This window comes from Bacillus rossius, chromosome 3, assembly GCF_032445375.1.
Source record: "Bacillus rossius redtenbacheri isolate Brsri chromosome 3, Brsri_v3, whole genome shotgun sequence".
In the NCBI taxonomy this organism is placed as follows: domain Eukaryota; kingdom Metazoa; phylum Arthropoda; class Insecta; order Phasmatodea; family Bacillidae; genus Bacillus; species Bacillus rossius.
The window spans coordinates 14310493-14329562 of NC_086332.1; the positions used below are offsets into that span (position 1 = coordinate 14310493).

Below are 19070 nucleotides of genomic sequence, written 5' to 3' on the forward strand. Positions count from 1 at the left end.
ACCAGCATGCTTTGTGATGCAGCAAAGTTACATGCATCCAAGATAACTTGAAAATATAAGCCCAAACCAATTACTGCAGTTGATTTATGAATTACTATGAATTTAACCTGTAACTTACATGTTTGCTAGTCACATTGCACTACTGGATTTTTTAAAACAACCAATTAAATTTTTGTAGTTTTAATCTAAAAAGGTGTGAATTCATTTTTTTTGTACAAAACTGAGAGATTTATTTGCAGGCATTTGTTTATATGAATATGCATGTGCCAATTTTTCCAACCCCTACTTATTCTTCTATGAATTTAAATGTAACTAAAAATATAATTTTGTTTGAAGGCCACTAAACCAAATACAAGGAATCTCATTAAAATTTTTAGAAGGTATATATTTACAAATTCATAGGTGTTTTACATTTTATAATAGTTCAGTAGATACAAAGTTCTTTCATTAATGAGTACAATAGTTGTTTTTTTTTTACATAGTTATTATTTTTCATTGTATTACATTTTTAATAAGGCACTTAAATATAAAACTGATACTGTTCATAGCCCCTGCAAACTCAACTGCATGTTTATCATGGAAAAAATGTGTTTATACATTAAAATTGGATGATTTCCCTACGGTTAGTTTCAAGTGTTCAGTTAGCACAATTATGTACATATGTCACTGTATTGTATACCACATAAACTGCACAAAAATTAAATTGCAGAACTTCTAAACCACCAAATTCTCATATACCTATTTACATTCTTCAAAGGCTGCTAATGTCCAAAAAGTGCCTAGGAACTGTACTGCCAATACAGGAATGAAAGACAACTTTATAAAAAATTTCTACAAAAGCTTATAGCATAAAAATTTACAATTTGTCTTACTTTCAAATATGTCATAGTTGATCGCATTGATGTTATCTCCAACCTACCATTAGAGTTCCTGCAAAGTTATATGTCAGCTATGTGTGACGAGACGGTCTCACTATCTCTCTCGGGCAAATTATATCCAAAGATGCGAGGGGTAGCCCGCGGAGTCCTCGGGATATGTTCAAAAAGTGATTTATAGTGCTTCCTCTTGATGGGACACATCTTTTCTTCTTGCCAAATAACCAGGGTTGGCCGATTTAAGCCACTGTTTAAAACAAGTGGTTTTTATATATATATATTTTTTAAATAATGTAATTTTAAACAGAATATCTCAATATTTCTAATGAAAAGTCTAATTTCACTCTAATAACAATAGTTTGCTCATTAATGTTTCTTGTGATTTACAGAACAAAAAATTATATACTAATCAAGATCTTATCATTTAAATTATCTGAATAGATTGTAAATTATAACCAGCTAAAAATACATACTACTCTAAAATTAAATTAGACAGTGAATTGTAGTCAAAGTGTAAAAAAAAGAGGTAAAAAAATTTATTATTTAAAACAAAAATTCTATTCTGTGGAAAATCCAGACTGTTCTCTAAATCCCCATTCTGTGGGCAACACCCATTCGAAGGAGAATCGTCCTCCTATGGGGAAATGCCCTTACTGTGGTTGAGTCCCAGTCAGATGCGCAGATTTGCTGGAGTTCAGTTCTTTGATGTTATAACTTTTCTGGTTCAACATGAGTGGCAGAAAGCGGGATGTTGAATTGGCTTTAATTTGAACATGCAGAGAACCAAAATATGTAACTAATGTAATAAAAAAAAAGGTTTTAACAGAAAAAAAAAATTTGGTATGAAAAAAAAACCTGGTTTTTTTCAATCCTGCAAATAACTAACAAAAAAATACATCATTGCCTTGTCTCAACCACACAGCACCATTGCTCGAGTCACACCTCACCACCAGAGCTGAGCCCCCCACCAGGACTCTCCACCTTGCACAGTATGTTTCCCAATCATTCTCGACCTGTTTCAATTCAATTCTATTAATAATAACTCCTGGATAAATAAATTACGTTAAAACCCCACACAAACACATTAACAGTATCAAAATACACAAGTATACAACGGCAAACAAGCTTTGTTTTTGCAAGTGCAACTCTTAAAAACAATGAAAGACATGAACAAACAGTAAACACATTCAACAGTTCTTCCACCTTTGAGATGCAATGGATGGTTTCATATCAAAGCACAGTAATTTATCTGTAGCAATTGAAAATCACATTTTTAGCATCTTCTAGTTGTATTCACATGCACATGCGATATAAACTAGATATAAAACAATTATTAGATTTTAAACAAAGAATAAAACTTTAACAATGAATACATCCTCGTGTACATATAGGCTATCGGTTATTTCTTGCTGCACCATATTGTTCATAGCTCAACGAATGTTCAAAAACTGTTTCGGAAGCAAATCATTTTCAAACACACAAAAATATTACAATGATTTTACGGCAAAATACAAGCTGTTCAAATAATTATTTTTTATATTTCCACAATAATTTTTTAGAAGGTTCTCAAATAAACATGTAAAAATAAGGACTACATTCTCATGCACTTAACACATCATGCACATTCAAGAGATTATTAGTCATATCCAACAAGCTACAAAATATATAGGTGGCCCGTTGTATTAGAAGTTTGAAATCCAGTTTCATGCAAATGCTAACCATTCCCCATAATTGTAATTGAGTGAGTACGTAAGTAGTTTCTATAAAAAAAAAAGAGGTAAAAAGTAAGAAATAATTATCTGAATACTACAGTGTGCAAGCCTAGCAAGTGAGAAGTATCGGAACTTCCACGCGACGACAAGGAAAACAGACTGAAGCCACTAGCTGCGTGCGTGAGGCTGCAGCCACTGCACCAGCTCCTCGGCTGAAGGTCGCAGGCTGGGGTCTTCCTCTGTGCACCTCTCGAACACCTCCACCACAGTGGCGTACTCTTCCCCCAGCAGCTCCCGGTCCAGGGGGGGTCTCGTCCCTGGGGAAACATTCAACTGTCGTCCTTCTAGTTTCCACACACGTCACATTCCTCCTGACAACCTAGGAAACGGTGTGCATGCATTTAAAGGTGTTAGTTTTCCGGAAAAGTATTCATGGAAAATTTTGCTGTTCATTTATCGGAAAATATTCGACAAAAAAGTAAGTTTATCAAAGAGTTATACTTTTATAAAAAAACACAATAATTTTATCAATTGTTTTATACAAACATAACCAAACAACAAAAGAACTGAACCATTATGTGGTGGAGAAAGACAAAATGTGTTATACATATATGAGCATACTTCTATACTTACTTTTAAACGTCAAACTTGTTTTATTAATATAATGTCAACGCAAAATTTTACAAGTACGTAGTTAAAAAGTTCACAATAGAGGGTAATACACTAATACTAAACACTTTACACGCATACAAACTACAGCGTAGAACGATTCTATTATCTTAGTAGGTATATCAAATGTAAGGGAATATAATTTTAGTGGATTTGTTTAGTTTCAACTCTGTGGAGGAAAGATGAGGTGCAGTTGAAGAGTCAGCAATGGTCGTGCATTGACTGCGGCTCACGACTCACTGCCCTAGCGATTCTGTTGTTCCGCTAAGCACTGTGTTTGAAAATGCTGACAAATTGCTTGGCGGCTTGGCTGAGGTGAAGCGAGCCCGAGTAGAGAGTGCCTCATGCGAGGAAACAATAGAGATAGAGCCGACGACAGTCAAGTGCAATAATATCGCTAGGTTATTAAGAGAACGAGAAATGAGTGAAGCAACTAAGGAGAGTAGTATTTGTAAGATGCCACACAAGCCTTACAGCGTTATACAGTGTAGAGAGTGCTCTAGAACGAGGTCTTAGGTTCGATCCTCAGGTAGCGTAGTCTACGACTAGACTTCATGTACAGGACTGTGCCATGCAGACAGCGAACAAATAGGAAGGTTCAGGGAAATACCTGTTGGTGTTTTAATTGAATGACACTACGACTAACTCCCGAGAATCCTTATAGGCAGGTGACCAGTGTTAAGATTACAAATACAGCGTCATCATTACCTCCATCCCCTAACCTTCCAGCCCAACCGCACATCCCCTTCAAGTCCAATTTAATAATAATGGTAGTGTCAGAACTCTCGTTGCATGTCTTTGAATATTAAAAATTATAGCACATTACAAATAGTGTCTAGAAGTTAGGCACCACTACACTAACTAAAATTAACATAAAATTGTTGTTAATGGGGAAAAAGTTTCCCCAAAAAATGTGGTTATATTCATCCAGAAAATTTTACCACTCACACCTCTACATGTAATGCTTAAGAACAAGAAGGTATGCTTTCAATGCTAACAGCATTTTTTTTTTGGAGTAAACTGATTAATATTACACAAAGGTATGCTTTTAAACTTGGAGTAAGGTGATATTGCAATTTGCAAGATAATATGTACTAGGTACTGAAAACTATTTATTGATTGTATTAATGGTGGGCCTGAGCACTTTTTCTCAAATTCTAAACAAAAAGTTTGGTTCTCAAGGAGTGCATTCACTCCTCAAGAACAAATATTGAATCTAGAAGAGTTGGGATAATGCAAAATAAAAAATGACAAATTAGCAAAAATACACACACAAGATTTTTCAAAAATATTTTAACCTTTTATTCTATTAAAAAAGAAAGCAAGAAAAAATCTGAAAATGCTACTGTGCATTTGTGGTTAAAAATGCCTACAATATTCCTGGTTAAAAATGCCTACAATATTCCTAGTCAACTGAGAAGTTGATATTTTATGTAAATTCTTCCTAGAATATTTTCCCTCAAATATCAAATCTTTTGAATAATGAAAATTTTGGTTTGTGAAGCAGCTGCAAAAAACTAATAATACTAATGCAATATTGCTAGGATTGTAAAATGTTTACAAAAATAAAACGTAATATCTCTTTCTACATCCAAGCAAGTACTGAACAAAGCTACCTATTACATGTATCAAATTTGTGTCTCAAGTAATATTAATTTTAGATTACATTACAACATAACATTTTCAACATGCCATCGCTATTGCCATTAGCCCACAGCATAGCATAATAATAATGATGAAAGTTCTCAAATTACATTCCATAATGTGCATGGCTTATGTTGTTACATGTAGTATGCAACACAGAAGATAAATGTTAGCAGGAATATTTTCACAATCAATCACAAGCCTACCTAGAAATTAATTATGGACATTACAGACTGCAAAATATTTTCCTCTTATAGTCTAATAATTATGAGTGCTATTTCCATGTGGCTCATGTATCACAAATGTAAATCATTGGAGCTGCACGTGTCTTGCACAGAAATGTGCTTTTTTTTACAGTTAATATATAATCAAGCGGAGTTAATTGGTTCTTGTATCCAACCCTTTAATTCCACTATGTACATAATGAAATTGAACACAACTACATCTCAAAATTTATTGCAAAACTCAGTAGCTCACCACAAAGCAGGTTGCTGTCGCCATCGCAGGAACTGCTACTGCGACAGGTGCGAGGCGAGTCTTGGCCACAAGGCACAGTGCTGACATCCATGCTCAGGCTGTCGTCCGTGGGAAGGTGGGGCATGCGCAAGGTCATCATCTCCCACAGCACCAGGCCGAACGGGAATATGTCGGTCTTGTCCGTGATCACGTCACCTCTCAGGACTTCCGGGGCGCTCCACAGCTCCGTGCCGATGTACACCTCGCGCCGCGGCACGTTTCCGTACCCGTTCAACGGCAGCGACACGCCAAAGTCGCACAGCTTCACCTCCTTGAAGTCACCTGTCGAGTAGAACATCAATGAGCAGTAAACCAGGGTACTGCAAAAAAAAAAAAAAAAAACCTTAAAATTCACTGGAGCAAGCAGTTGTCCCCTTGACATTAACAGCAAGTTGTTCTTAATAGCACCATTAGTCAAAATATGGTCAGATCCAGTCAGACACTTGTTAAGAGAAAGTGGGATGGGAGGAATAGAGAAAATTTCTTATCAAATGGACCCTTCCTACCAATGGTTACAAAATAAGTAGAATAAAAGCGTGTAGTGCACATGTCAATTCAAAAGAAACTACTGGTATCGGAGCCAGATAGAAACAAAAGGTGTTATGAAATTCAAAATACCTTTAACCAGCACATTGTGAGACTTGATGTCCCCATGTAGTATACGCTTCTCCCGGTGGAGGTAGTCCAGTGCACGTGAGACGCACAACCCGACCGTGAGTATGTCTCTGACGGGAAACGGACCCAGCCCCTGCTCGCTACGATCCAGGATTAAGTCCCCCAAGCCCACGGTGCACTTCTCCATCGCCAGGCACTCCCGGCCATCGTCCGCCTGCACAAACGCACGGAACCCCACTATGTTCGGGTGGTCGAGCATCTTCAGGATTTTAGCTTCTTTGGCGATGCGTTCTTTGCACGACGATTTCAACCGGCTTCCTGCTGCAGAGTTCACTCGCTTTATCGCCCAAGGTGAGTGTTTGGTGCCGTCTTGAACACACCTGTTCAGTTCGAAAACTCTCACACCTGTAGACAAGAAAAATAAACATTCTGTACTTTATGACAAATGATTCTGCTAAAAAAATGTAATGGTTACCTTCCAAAACTAATGACAAAGTAGGTTCGTGAGGTAGTTGAGATGGTTGTATTTGTCACTAGATATCAATGAGTAAATTGTTACGTTTTCATATTTTTTTTGTATGTCTGCCAATGTGATTATCTATGATTTATTCATATAAAGTCCTGGTCTATAGTTGTCTCTTATATGCGCTCTAGGGACTGATACTTTCGAACAAACATTTTGAGTCAGAATTACTGGAGGCAACAGCATGATGATAAGAGTCTTAAGAAATTTGAAATTATTTTCATCTTTTAATGCTTGTGAAAGGGATCATGAATAATGTTGCATTTTATAATGATGGTAAAAGTTTTGTAACGCATATGCAAATCTATCCCTTGATCCTAATGGCATTCTGCGATATATGTTTTGAATTTAGTGCATTGAAATATCCTGAATATAACAAAATTGCTGATATAACAATGAATTATGATTGTATTATCAAATCAAATAAAAATTTGAAAATGAATATTTTTCACTTCCTAACATGGTTTGTATTTTAATACTTTTATTATGTCCAGGATCTTTCAAAGTACTGAATTAAAACTGCAAACTTCATGCGTTCAGGATCAAGGAATTAACTTGGATATGTGATAGGTACAGAACTTTTACCAAAAAAAGATTAAAATTGCGAAAATGTTTTTCTGTACTAATCTGAATATTAGGTTTCCCATGTGGGGTCTGTGTATGTTTTAGATTACTTTAGTCAATAGAGGTATATTATATTATAAATATAAATAATTAATAATACATGCTATTGCACTTCACAAGTTGGCACTCCACACTGTCATGCTGCTAAAAAAACATCCCTGTCAAGGGTTGACACTTGGGTTTGGATGCACAGTAGGGACAAATAATTTTTTTAATATTTATTTACTTACACTGTGTGACTAAATCCAAATACAAAATATACACGTTATATATGGAGAATTAGAGTCAGCAATGCAATTAATGCACAGGTATTGTACTCTGATTATCTCAGAAATTTTATCAACAATATTTAAAGGTCAAACCAGGAACATCTGTAGTAGTACTGAAAAACACCATTTTTGGAATTTTATTACTTTCTTTGTGGATAAGCCGTAACGTAAGAATTTTACCCAACCAACATATGTAGTGCCCATTTTCGGAATTCATTTTAATAAGTATTTATTTATTTATTTATTCAATTTTTGTTCTGTAGATCCCATATGGAGGTAAGGACTCCGGGATAAAGAATAAGTCAGTTAATACAAATATATACATATATACAAACAAACTGTACAACCACAAAAAATATATATATATTACACAGTACTTTTTACATTTCAAACGTAAGAAAGAGATTTAAAAAAACATGGGTACATAAAAAAGAACATGGTACACAAGAAATTGTATAAACTGAAGTCTAAACCTCAGAGTGAAGAGTTAATTTACAAAACTCAATATATTTCTCGTTTTCTGATGTATTTAAATAAAATTTACCAGAGTTTAGTTTTATTATCAGTTATTAGGTCAAAGAATTCTATAAGAGAGTAGGAAGGATGTTCTAAGAGAACTTGTTTGATTGTTCTTTTGAATATAGGTAAATGGGTTATATTTGTGACATTTTGTGGCAATAAGTTGTAAATTTTTATGCCTATGTAATTTGTGCCCTTTTCATACTGACTGGTATTATGACCTGTTATTCTCAATTTATTGGAGTTTCTTGTGTTGTATAAATGAATATCTAGATTTTTTTGTAAATAGCGTTTCTCCTTATGTATGAATAATAAATAGTATTCTTAGTATATACTCGTTTATGACTGTTAAGATTTTAAGTTTTCTGAATTTTTGTTTACAGTGAGCTGACATTTTGTCATGTGTCATTATACGAATAGCTCTTTTTTGTAATTTTTTTTAAGATTGTTTCAATTCCCACAGAGTTTCCCCAGATTTCTATATTATATGTCATAGAGTGGAAGTGAGCGTAGTAGACAGTTTTTAATGTTTCAATACTAACTATGTCTGCCAGTCTTCTTAGTACATAGCAGGATACACTTAGCCTGCTAGCGACAGAGTTAATATGGTCTTTATACTTTAGCTGTTCATCTAAGTTCACACCAAGGAATTTAACATTTGATGTTCTAGTCATGATATTACTGTTAAACTTTAATTCAAACTTTTCTTCTACTGGATTATGTCTGTTCCTAAAATTTATACAATTTGTTTTAGAGGTATTTAGTACAAGGTATTTAGTACAAGTAGTCTCTACTTATCTCATATCTCACCTGTGCCGTAGCCAAGAGTTTCCAACTTTGGTGTTGGTGGGATAGCAAACTTTATTGTTTTTGAAGTTAACGGCGTTCCAAAAGAACTCATATTGCAAACAACGCTAAAAAATTTACGTAAATCAGAATTGACAATATGCCAAAAGTGTAATACTCCGAACCGTATATATATCTCCACTGTCAAATTTAAATTGAATCGTTATACACAACCACTGCCTAAGAAATATAACCTCGTACGCAAAAGAAAAATAATGTTGTAAATCACTCTCCCGAATTAACAACTCTACATCTATAAAACGTTCAAAAACACGATCCCATCCTTGCATCAGTACACAGAAAATTACAACGAACTAACAAATGTTTTGAAACTTGTGTTTAACCGCCAACTATTACCAACATCAAAAATTAAATTCTGTTTATTATACCAACTAAAAAAATTCTAAATTCGTGCATTAATGGATTAATTTATATGTATATATTCGTAAAAAAAAAGTTAGTTTGATTAAATCAGTTACAAAATTATAACGCAACATCTTTATAAAGTATTAAATTCACTAAAAAGTATGTTCTGGCTTCCAGTTACACGGGCTGGTTTCCACAGAGTCGTGACCGGCGTTGCTCAGTGGTAGGTAATGTTCTGGTTTGCCTAGGACCAGCTATCAAGTAACAGCCTCCCTAGGGAGGCCAAGTGTTGACTGTTCGGCCTATGATACCACTGAACACGAGACCGCATCGAGTAAGACTTTAGTAGGAGGAATCTGACTGTTAACATAGTTGGTCCGCATGTTCGGACAGGATAGACAGGATGGAATTTAAAAGTCGAAAAATATTACTTACAGTTCATTGGCAATGTCACTGGTCTTTTACTGTAGCGCCTGGGACTCATCAGCGCCGCTACAATCCACACACACAACAATACACAGAGGACATTTTACAGCTTAATTGGCAGCCACCTTGTCAGCAGGGGTGACTTTCCGAGACCTATCACAGGCACAATGACTGCCCACTTCCACTACCATAGCACCTCAACCACCATAGTTATGGTCTCCATGAACATTTCATTAGGGAGCAAGTGTCAGTAATGCTACAGGACAGATTTCAAACAGCCCATATAATGATTGTGCGATGCTAGCACTATGTTTATATGTACACCTAGTGGTGATGTGTGCCAGGCTCCAACATAAGTGTGTAGAGACATAGTGGACTTCACCTGACAGGTTTTTATGATGATGGTGATGATTGCCTGGCATCAGCCCTCAGAGGGAGAGCAACCTCACACACATTGAGGCAGGGTTTGGACTGTTCGGCCTAGTGTGGCTTTCCAGGAGATGCACTCACATCCAGGGCCGGTGCAAGGTAAATTGGCGCCCTAGGCGAAAAACCTTAATTCCCCCCCCCCTGGCCAAACATGCCAAAAAAATTTTCCTTGCCTCAAAATACATCATGTAAGCCTAAATTTTGTCAACAATCAAATGTAAGCAGGCATGTGTTTGTTTTTTTACTTTTTTACTTATTAATATTACAAATCATAAACAGGTCACCGTGGACTTTAAATAATTACTTATATCAATATAAACATTCCAAACTGTTACAAAAATTCATTTTCATCTAGTTTCAGTAATCGTTAAACATATTATATCAGCTGTTATGTGTCGTGCTGCGCCGCCCCTAGCTACTTGGCGCCCTAGGCATATGCCTAGTTCGCCTATATATGGACACGCCGGCCCTGCTCACATCGGAAAGCCATAGAGGTTTGCAGCCTATCTGGAATTGGTCCATGTGTTGGGGCCCATGTACATAAACCACCTAGACTGGTGTATACTCTCGCTGGGACATGTGTCGGGAGAGGAAACGACTGGTTAAGAGATTTATGAGAGAGAAGCAAGCTGCTGGTTTATTGTAGCGAACAAGCACTGAAGAGTATACTGCTACAATCATATGTCACAATTCCTTGACATCGTACGGCCGAAGGCCACCCCAAAGCCCGACCTGCACCCGCCAGTACTCGGCTTCGCTAACGGAAAGCACCCCTAGCCATGGCCCACCTGAGTCAAGTGAGCGGACCGCAGCCCAAGGTAGAGAATAGCGAACCATTTTAATTACGCATACAACGCACTCCCCGTGCCTACAAAATTCCCCACACAATAATAAAGTAATCAAAAACAAACAGAAGCCCCTAATTAATAGAGTGCGACGTAGGAGTGCCCGGGTCACTCATGTGTAGCTTCCTACTAAAACAGCTGTGAGTGCAACCCTTGCGGCCTTCAGCCTAAATTCGGTAGTGAAACGTGTGGCGTAACGCAAACCGCCCCAAATTAGCATTATCATTCGCCACTGGAGTAGTTACCAAGAAACAGACAGTCTCCAGCTTGACTCTAATATGCAAACTTATTTTAGACAAACTTATTAAATGTCAATTCTAAAACATATATAGATATTAAATTAATCATTATGTTTTATTATGTGAATTTAGAGCCACTTAAATTTAGTTAATTATATAGATTTTTACGAATAACGGAACTTTAGAAACTCTGGCGCGACAGGGAGCTCACCCCTCCCCTCGCACCAGGGCCAGACGCCAGTACAGCGCGACTCGCGGACCGGGACGGACGCACGTCCCACGGGGAGCCAGCATCTCTTTGTTTCACCGAACGTCCATCTGGTAATTATAGTCACAACCAAAACCTTTTTTTAATACTCCCCGTGTGCGCCCGGTCCTTTTCCGGTGTAGGGCCTAACCCAGCCGCGTCAATTTAACACGCCCCACACAAAGCATTACGTGGGGCCGTGCAGTATACGGTACGGGCCGTCTCCCGCCACCCCAGAACTTTAGTTAATTGCCCAGTGCACAGGCACAGGTTACATCCAAGCTTAAACGTATTTTTAATTTAGTAGCGAGCCGCGGTCCACACAGGTGGGCCCGCGCGTCGCAATTTACCGATTACTAGGTTAGCCGATGCTAATCGAACGCTCTCCCGCAACTGCGACTGGCATGAGGACTTAATAAGTAAACACACGTAGAGGCACGCAGGTGTCCCTCTCAGATAACGTGTGCAGTGTAATCGTGTACGTAAAAGCACCACAGAGTGCCGTTTTGTCAAGTGTAATCAAAACTTCTATGTGTTCCGACGCCTCATTGGCAGTCATGTACCGCCGAGTAGACCTCGCGCCCAATGTAATGAACCAGTGTAAATCGTGAACAATAAAACGTCCACCCCGCACCTCCCGTGCACGACGTGCGACCCGTAGAACAACCAGAACAGTGTATGTAAATTAACCTAAACAACCCAACCTAATCAGGAAACAAATTCCATCACTGCCGACGGTTCTAGCGGACCACGCTGGGGCAACGAACCCACGACCATCACACGGTTAGACACCGAGCTAGCCTGGCGCCCTCCCGGAACAGAAATCTCTAAGAAAGCCAGCCACCCCGCTAGGACCTGCGCCCTACCTCGAACACGAGACCGCGGCGGACGACATCCTGCATGGTAATTTCGAGATTACATTGTTAATGTACCGTCACCCGACCTCTGTGGGTTTTGGCGCGAGGTGATGCTGTCTCCCTTTCTCGCTCATCCCGAGCTACCCCCTTCCAGCAGTCATCAGCTCACAGCCCAGGGCGGAAATTTCGATCTGTAGGGAGCCTACAACTGTACTTCAACTGATCTCGTAAATTCTGGTAATTACAAATCTATGTCCTTAAACCTTTTTGTTTAGCTCCCTATGAGCCTATCCCTCATGTCGTCAACTTAACTCCACTATGTGACCATGCCATAAGTCAAACTTTTATGGGACTTGTTGATTCCAGAAGACAGTTTCAACTAATTAGCCGTGCATATGCATGCTGGTATCACAGACATTGTATTGAGGGCTCCAACTGCCCAAGAGCTCGAAATACTCCAATTGCTCCAACAACTAAGGTAGTTCTCTATTGTTCACAATGGAAGCGACTAGAATTTGGTGTAAATATGTTTTCATTTCCCATGAAGATACTACTTTCTTCGTTAGTTTTACATTTGCAATCATTTGCAAGATCTGGGATAGTAGTTTTAGCATTAGCATTTTTACATTCATCGTGATCATTATAGTCTTTTTATATATTGCCTTCATTCCACATCCTTAGTGTTGTAGAAAGTCATCATTATCTTTAGTCAGCTTAGTTGTACAGGTATTGCGATGTTTATTCAAAAAATATCTCCGACCAAAGAATTTCTGACACTGACTGTAACTAAAGGGTTTTTGGCAAGGACCCAAAATTTACTAGGTCCACTCATGACGTTTAACATTTTGTTCTCAAGTTAAACGCCTTGTTGCAGTATCTCCAACGGCATACTTTTGATAATGCTACATGCATTGAACCAGGATCCTCCACATTAACTTCTGTGATTTATACCAGATCCCACTGAAAGTTTTAAGTTCGCACAATTACTTAAATATATTTTTTGATATTTCCTCAGCGAGAGTTAATTTATCTCATACAAGAAACTTGTTGCCAACATATGTAATCACGTATTGTGTTGAGGTAAATACTATTTATTTTTTATGTAGGACGCGGAATGCTCGCTTACGATAGCAAGAGAAGGGCTTCACTCAAGAGTAAGGTAAATCGTCTTGCATGATATTTCTCAGTTGTTGTAAGACAAAGTAATCTTCTGAGCAATAAATATTTTTTGTCTGAATTCCACCTTATAAATAAGGTTTTAAGTGCTAGTTTGGTAACAAGAATTCAGCAATTTATACAAAACACTGAATACAATTACATGTATCATTACAAAAAAAATACACGAAGAGATGTTTTCTCAGAAACAACCAGGAGCACACGGAGAAATCCAACAAAATAATTCACTGAACTGGATTTTGCAAGACTTGGGAAGTTGGAGCACTTGGAGCCTTGTAACCATTCGCGCCTTATACCAGTCGCTGCGGGTATTTACGTGATGTCAAGAAGATGGGACCTTCAGTCCTTCTCTGACTGCGGTGCAGTGCGGATCGACTCTCTTCAGTACGTTACCTGAAATTTAGTTGCTGTTCCAATGTCGAGCTTGATGGAGAGTTTACCATTATCAATGGAGACCTCAATGGCAGCGACGCCAATGGCAACGTAGATCCCTATGGCATCTGCTATGCCACATGCAGCAGAGAAATTAGCAGGTGCTAATCCATTGCCTGAAGTTTCGCCAGCAACCTTGGAGACTTCAATGAACAATGGACTTTCTTTGCGCCAATGCAAATTTTGTGGTACATCATTCACTACCACTTAAAATGCTGGCGGGCATGATAGAGGCAGATGTCGGAATAATGCACAAATAATACTGTTTCACTGTATAAATATAGTTAGCTAATTTTATTATATCCGCACTGAGTCAGTTAAGTTGAAGCAAGAACTTGTTGGTAAAAATTATACTGGCTGTTGTTTTGACTCGCGTCTCACGCCAGTCGCTGCGAGTTTATAAGTGAGGACTCGACGATGTGACTCTCAGTCCACCCCTGGCTCTGGTGCAGTGCGTATCGTCTTGTTTGTCTAGTCTGGTGCATTGTCACTTAATTATATATTCCTGTAAACTCGATGGCATCTTTACCATCATTAACTACGACGACCTGGATAGTAGACCTACCATCAAAACAGCGCAGACCCCGATGGCAATGTTACTGACAGTTCCAGGGATCCCGATGTCAACGATGATGACGACGACGCATATCCTGTTGGCAACGTTGTGAACAGTTGCACCTACTTTTCCAGCACTATAGGAGATTTTGACGTATGCAGTATCGACAGCAGAGCAGACCTTGAAGACTTATGTAGCTAACATTTCAACAGTGTTGCAATGGTTTTAAACAGTGTCAGCGATAATGATAAAGCAAGCAGCAACTGATGTTATTCCATCACCTCACTGTAAGTACTGTGACATCGAAAACATGAAAATTCGTGATTATGTAATATGTGTTTGTTATAATAACTCTGAACTCATTAAATATTAGTGCAACAGGTATTGTAGTCCGTTTACATACGAAGGAAGATTAAAATGATACATCAGGAATAGTGACGGACCTCTTGCGCATTCATCAGAATTAAACTGTATATTCTGCGGAAAGACATGTGTATGCATAAAACATGCAAGACATCATGAAATATACCACTGTCCTTTTAACGAAACTGAGAACTCTGTTATGGGTGAAAAATGTAGTAATTAACTGTCATGTAGAACTGCCCTGGAAAGATATGTCAATGTTTACACACTCTAAGAAGACTGTAGAAATCGAGAAATGCTAGTGACTGGTTTGTTTTTGTTCTTGTAGTAGAGTAAAAATTATGTAATACCTTTTTTATTTGTAATTGATTTTTTCTCTAAACTGTCATGTTTGCACACTCTAAGAAGACTGTAGAAATCGAGAAATGCTAGTGACTGGTTTGTTTTTGTTCTTGTAGTAGAGTAAAAATTATGTAATACCTTTTTTATTTGTAACTGATTTTTTCTCAAAACTCTCACTTTTTAAAAACTAAATTGGGGTGATATTTAATACTAATTACATTATATTTTGTATTGATCAATTATCGAACCAAGCACTGTAATCGAACTAAACAATATTTTTTTTAATGAGTGATAAATTGATGTTTTATGGATTTTTTCCTTCAATTTCTAGCTACAATTTACAGATGTTCAAAATGGCGGCCAAGACGGCCGACGAGATCGTGGATGCCACGGTAATAAATACTACTGCACTATAGCACGTAAACATTAAAATAATATCGCAGCTGCGCTGTCTAGCAGAAGAAAGGAAAATGTCAGATCTAAGATGGCCGCCATGACTTCATACTGGATGACGTAATATTAGTGGTGGGAGGTTGATCTGCCAGTGGCTTCAGTGGAGGAAGGATCCGTCGCCATTTTTAATTGAATGACCTCACCAGGTTCGAACCGAGGACTCTAAAAAGTAAGAGGGTTTTTGATTAAAATTTTATTAAAATAATATTTATATAGTTATTTTATAAATTCTAAATTTTTACCCCCTTTCAACATTATTTTTAATAAGTTTTCTTTTAAAACAAAGAAAAAATCGATTATGTTGGCTTACCGAACTATAATAGAGCCTTCAATTTGTATTCAATAGCGTAATGGTGTTAAATAACTTAAATTTCAAGAGTAGGTACATGGAAAATGTCAGTTATATATATTTATGATATATGCAGGTACAATAGTACATTATAATTACATTTGCTTGTTTCTTAACATATATTTACAACAGTAAGTATTGTTCTGAATTATAATGTTTCATACATGTTCCATACATACAAAGCTACACAACAGTATTTCTAATATACAGATACAGTGATACAGAAACACAATTATTTTAACATATTAACTAGATACAATTTGTCTACAAACATATCTAGGATTTTTCACGTAAATGGTATGTAGCAGACAAAGGACTAAGATCAAGAATATCACAGAGACAGAGTTCACGACGTTTCTTGGGATGAATACGAGAAGCCTCCTGAATGGCGACTTTGGAATTGTAGTGGTAGTATTGGTACCTAATCAAAATTATGAATCTATCTTTAGTCTCAAGCCATTGCAAGTTCTTTCTGGATTTCTTCCAGGGTCTTCCCTTTGGTCTCAATGCACAGGAACCACACGAACAACAGGCCGAGGAGGCAGACGGACGAGAAGAGCCAGAAGGAAATGGCGGGACCCAGGCCGCTCAGCATGTACGGGAACACCAAGGTGACGACGAACGCGAGGAACCAGTTGACGAACGCGCAGAACGAGCCCGCGGCCTCCTTGATGGCGCTCGGGAACATCTCGCCGACGAGCACCCAGGACACGGCGCCGAAGCCCATGGTGTAGGTGATGAGGTAGAGGCAGAGGCTGACCAGGGGCAGCCAGCCCAGGCCGGCCGCCGTCTCGGGGTGGTGGGCGTGCAGGTGGAAGTACAGCCCCAGCGCGGCGTGGCACAGCGTGGTGCCGACCCCGGACAGCAGCAGCAGCAGGCGGCGGCCGCAGCGGTCCACGACGAGCGCCGACACCCCGGTGGCGCCCGCCAGCACGCCGCCCGCGACCAGCGTGCACATGTAGGGGTCGAGGCTGCTGCCCGAGTCCTTGAAGATCGTGACGGTGTAGAAGACCACGGCCTTGATGCCGCTCAGCTGCTGGATCATCATCACCCCGGAGCAGATGACGAGCGCCCGCACGGCCGGTCTCGTGCCCAGCGCCTCCCGGAAGCCCACCTTGCTCTTGCGCGACTCGGCGACGAACTGCTCCGCCTCGCGCAGCTCGCGCTGGACGTCGAAGGCCGGCCCGCGCAGCCAGCGGAGCGCCTCCAGGGCCTCGTCCCGCCTGCCGCGGGTGAGCAGGTACAGCGGCGACTCGGGCACGAAGAGCAGCGCCACGAACAGCACGGCGGGCACCGCCGCGCACGCCAGCGACAGCCCCACGAGGCTGCCCGCGTAGCCCACGAGGTAGGCGAGCAGCAGGCCCGAGCACAGGAACAGCTGGTAGAAGGCGCCCAGGGCGCCGCGGATCTCCTTCTGCGCGATCTCGCCGTTGTAGACGGGCCCCACGACGGAGTAGGCGCCGCCGAAGAGGCCGGTGAGGAAGCGGCCGGCGACGAGGGCCGGCACGCGGGGCACGAGCGCGAGCAGCAGCCAGCTGGCGAGGAGCGGCGGCGCGAGAGCCAGCATGGTGCCGCGGCGGCCCAGCCGCGCCATCAGGAAGGGCATGGCCAGCATCACGACTGCCCCGCCGAGGTTCGCCGAGCTGCCGATCCACGACTTCTCCGACACCGTCAGCGGCGTCTCCTGCGCGATCATCTCTATGGCGGTGGAGGACCAGCCCACCACCGTGCCCATGGACAGCGCCCCGAGCATGGCTGCAACCACATCGCGCCACGCGTCACGCTGGCCAACTTCAGGACAATACCACTTTATCAATATACCCCAAAAATTATGCTGTATTATGGTTGGCCACATAATTTTTGATGTACTTAATGTTTTTTTAAGACTTCAAAAGTATTTCAGGTTTAATTTTTTTATTTTAATATATTACAACAGGCTGACGTGTGAGTACTCCTCATAGAACACACTCCACAATAAACATCCTGGCTGCGGCACTGCTCAGAGACAAAAGTAAATACAAAAGTTATTGAAAAGTAGGTATAGGGAAACGTATGAAATGTGCCCGCAGTCAGGACAGGAAAATACGAGCAAACACTTTTGCTTCTCCAACTAGAAATTTTTTCCTTTGTCTACATTAATGACTACACAAGCTGGCCTAAAGACTTAAAGCACCATGTTGAGTAACTCAAGGCCGTAGCAAGGTTTATGTGAAGGAGGTGGTCCAGTATAACCATTATATGATTTTTAACGAGTAAGGATTCTTTATAATGGAATTTTTGGAATTTTAAAAAGAAAATTGTTCGTCAAACTAAAATCTCAAGAATCGTAGACCTTTAGTACTCCAACGTTTACACGTATAATTTTTAAGTAATTTTATCTGGACATTTTATATTGTTTATTGTTATTTAATTGAGTTTAGTACATTTTTTAAATTAATTTGTTTGATTTCGTTAAGACAAATACATATATAAATACATATGCTTTAATGTTATTAAATACTTGAAACACACATTTAAAGTTTGTATGAAAGACATAATTAAACATGTGCAAACTGGCATGAAATATAGACAATACTCGGAAACATAATTCCTGCTGTTTCTGTGTGTGAGGGCTGTATTGCTCGAATGGAGGAAATAGACTAAGGTTTACAATAACATTTCCAAAATGGTATCTTTGTAACCTTATGTAGCTAAATTGTTGTTTGTTATGTTTCCGCATTATTTTTTTTAAAATTCCGGAAGGGAGGGGTCCGCCCCCTAGGACCTCCCCTCATGCTACGTCACTGGGTCACACTGCCTGCGCTACGGCACCCGGCGGTGTCTGAAATACTACCAACCCCCACCAAACATAAACATTACTGTGCCATCGTGGCTTGTAATCGAACCAGGGACCTGTGCACGTTTCTGTGATCACAAAAAAAAATCTTTTTAATTTATTAATTGCATCACACTACCGAATCAGGAACGCATGATCACTTTCGTCATATTTCATGAACTAAACCAGCAGAAAAATATGAATTGCGACGGTCGGGTGATAATAAACTCACTTCCGGCAAGAAAGGTAAATATTATACCCAAACACTGAAAAAAAAAAAAAAAAAACAACTGAACATGTGTGTTATCTGCGAAAGACTTTTAACTTTAATCAGGATTTTATATCGAAATGATGATAATAAAA

At 39.5% G+C, this 19070-nt stretch overlaps 2 protein-coding genes across 3 annotated transcripts in view; both read right to left on the bottom strand.

The window, feature by feature from the left end:
* Positions 1–346: 346 nt before the first annotated feature.
* Positions 347–9176, bottom strand: LOC134530250 (lymphokine-activated killer T-cell-originated protein kinase-like). Its single transcript, XM_063364939.1, has 4 exons — positions 8777–9176; positions 6035–6436; positions 5378–5698; positions 347–2904 (listed from the first exon to the last, which is right to left on the bottom strand). Exons 1-4 carry the CDS (start codon positions 8865–8867, stop codon positions 2756–2758), a joined length of 963 nt encoding a protein of 320 aa, XP_063221009.1. The 5' UTR covers positions 8868–9176; the 3' UTR covers positions 347–2755.
* Positions 9177–15922: 6746 nt separating this feature from the next.
* The window catches only part of LOC134530251 (facilitated trehalose transporter Tret1-like), a 34634-nt gene continuing 31486 nt past the window's right edge, over positions 15923–19070 (bottom strand). Inside the window, exon 3 of one of the 2 annotated variants that reach the window (XM_063364940.1) lies at positions 15923–17647. In XM_063364940.1, the coding sequence (XP_063221010.1) occupies positions 16344–17647 (1304 nt within the window). In that variant the 3' untranslated portion in view covers positions 15923–16343. The remainder of the gene's footprint in view (positions 17648–19070) is intronic. The other variant, XM_063364942.1, reaches the window with a different exon arrangement.

What these genes read in the sequence shown, in the direction of transcription:
- LOC134530250 (XM_063364939.1), bottom strand. Translation starts at nt 8,867, where the DNA reads ATGAGTTCTTTTGGAACGCCGTTAACTTCAAAAACAATAAAGTTTGCT. An exon ending in TCACAATGTGCTGGTTAAAG is followed by an intron (nt 5,699 to 6,034) that starts GTATTTTGAATT and finishes TCTACTCGACAG; the next exon opens with GTGACTTCAAGGAGGTGAAG. An exon ending in CGACAGCAACCTGCTTTGTG is followed by an intron (nt 2,905 to 5,377) that starts GTGAGCTACTGA and finishes ATGTTTCCCCAG; the next exon opens with GGACGAGACCCCCCCTGGAC.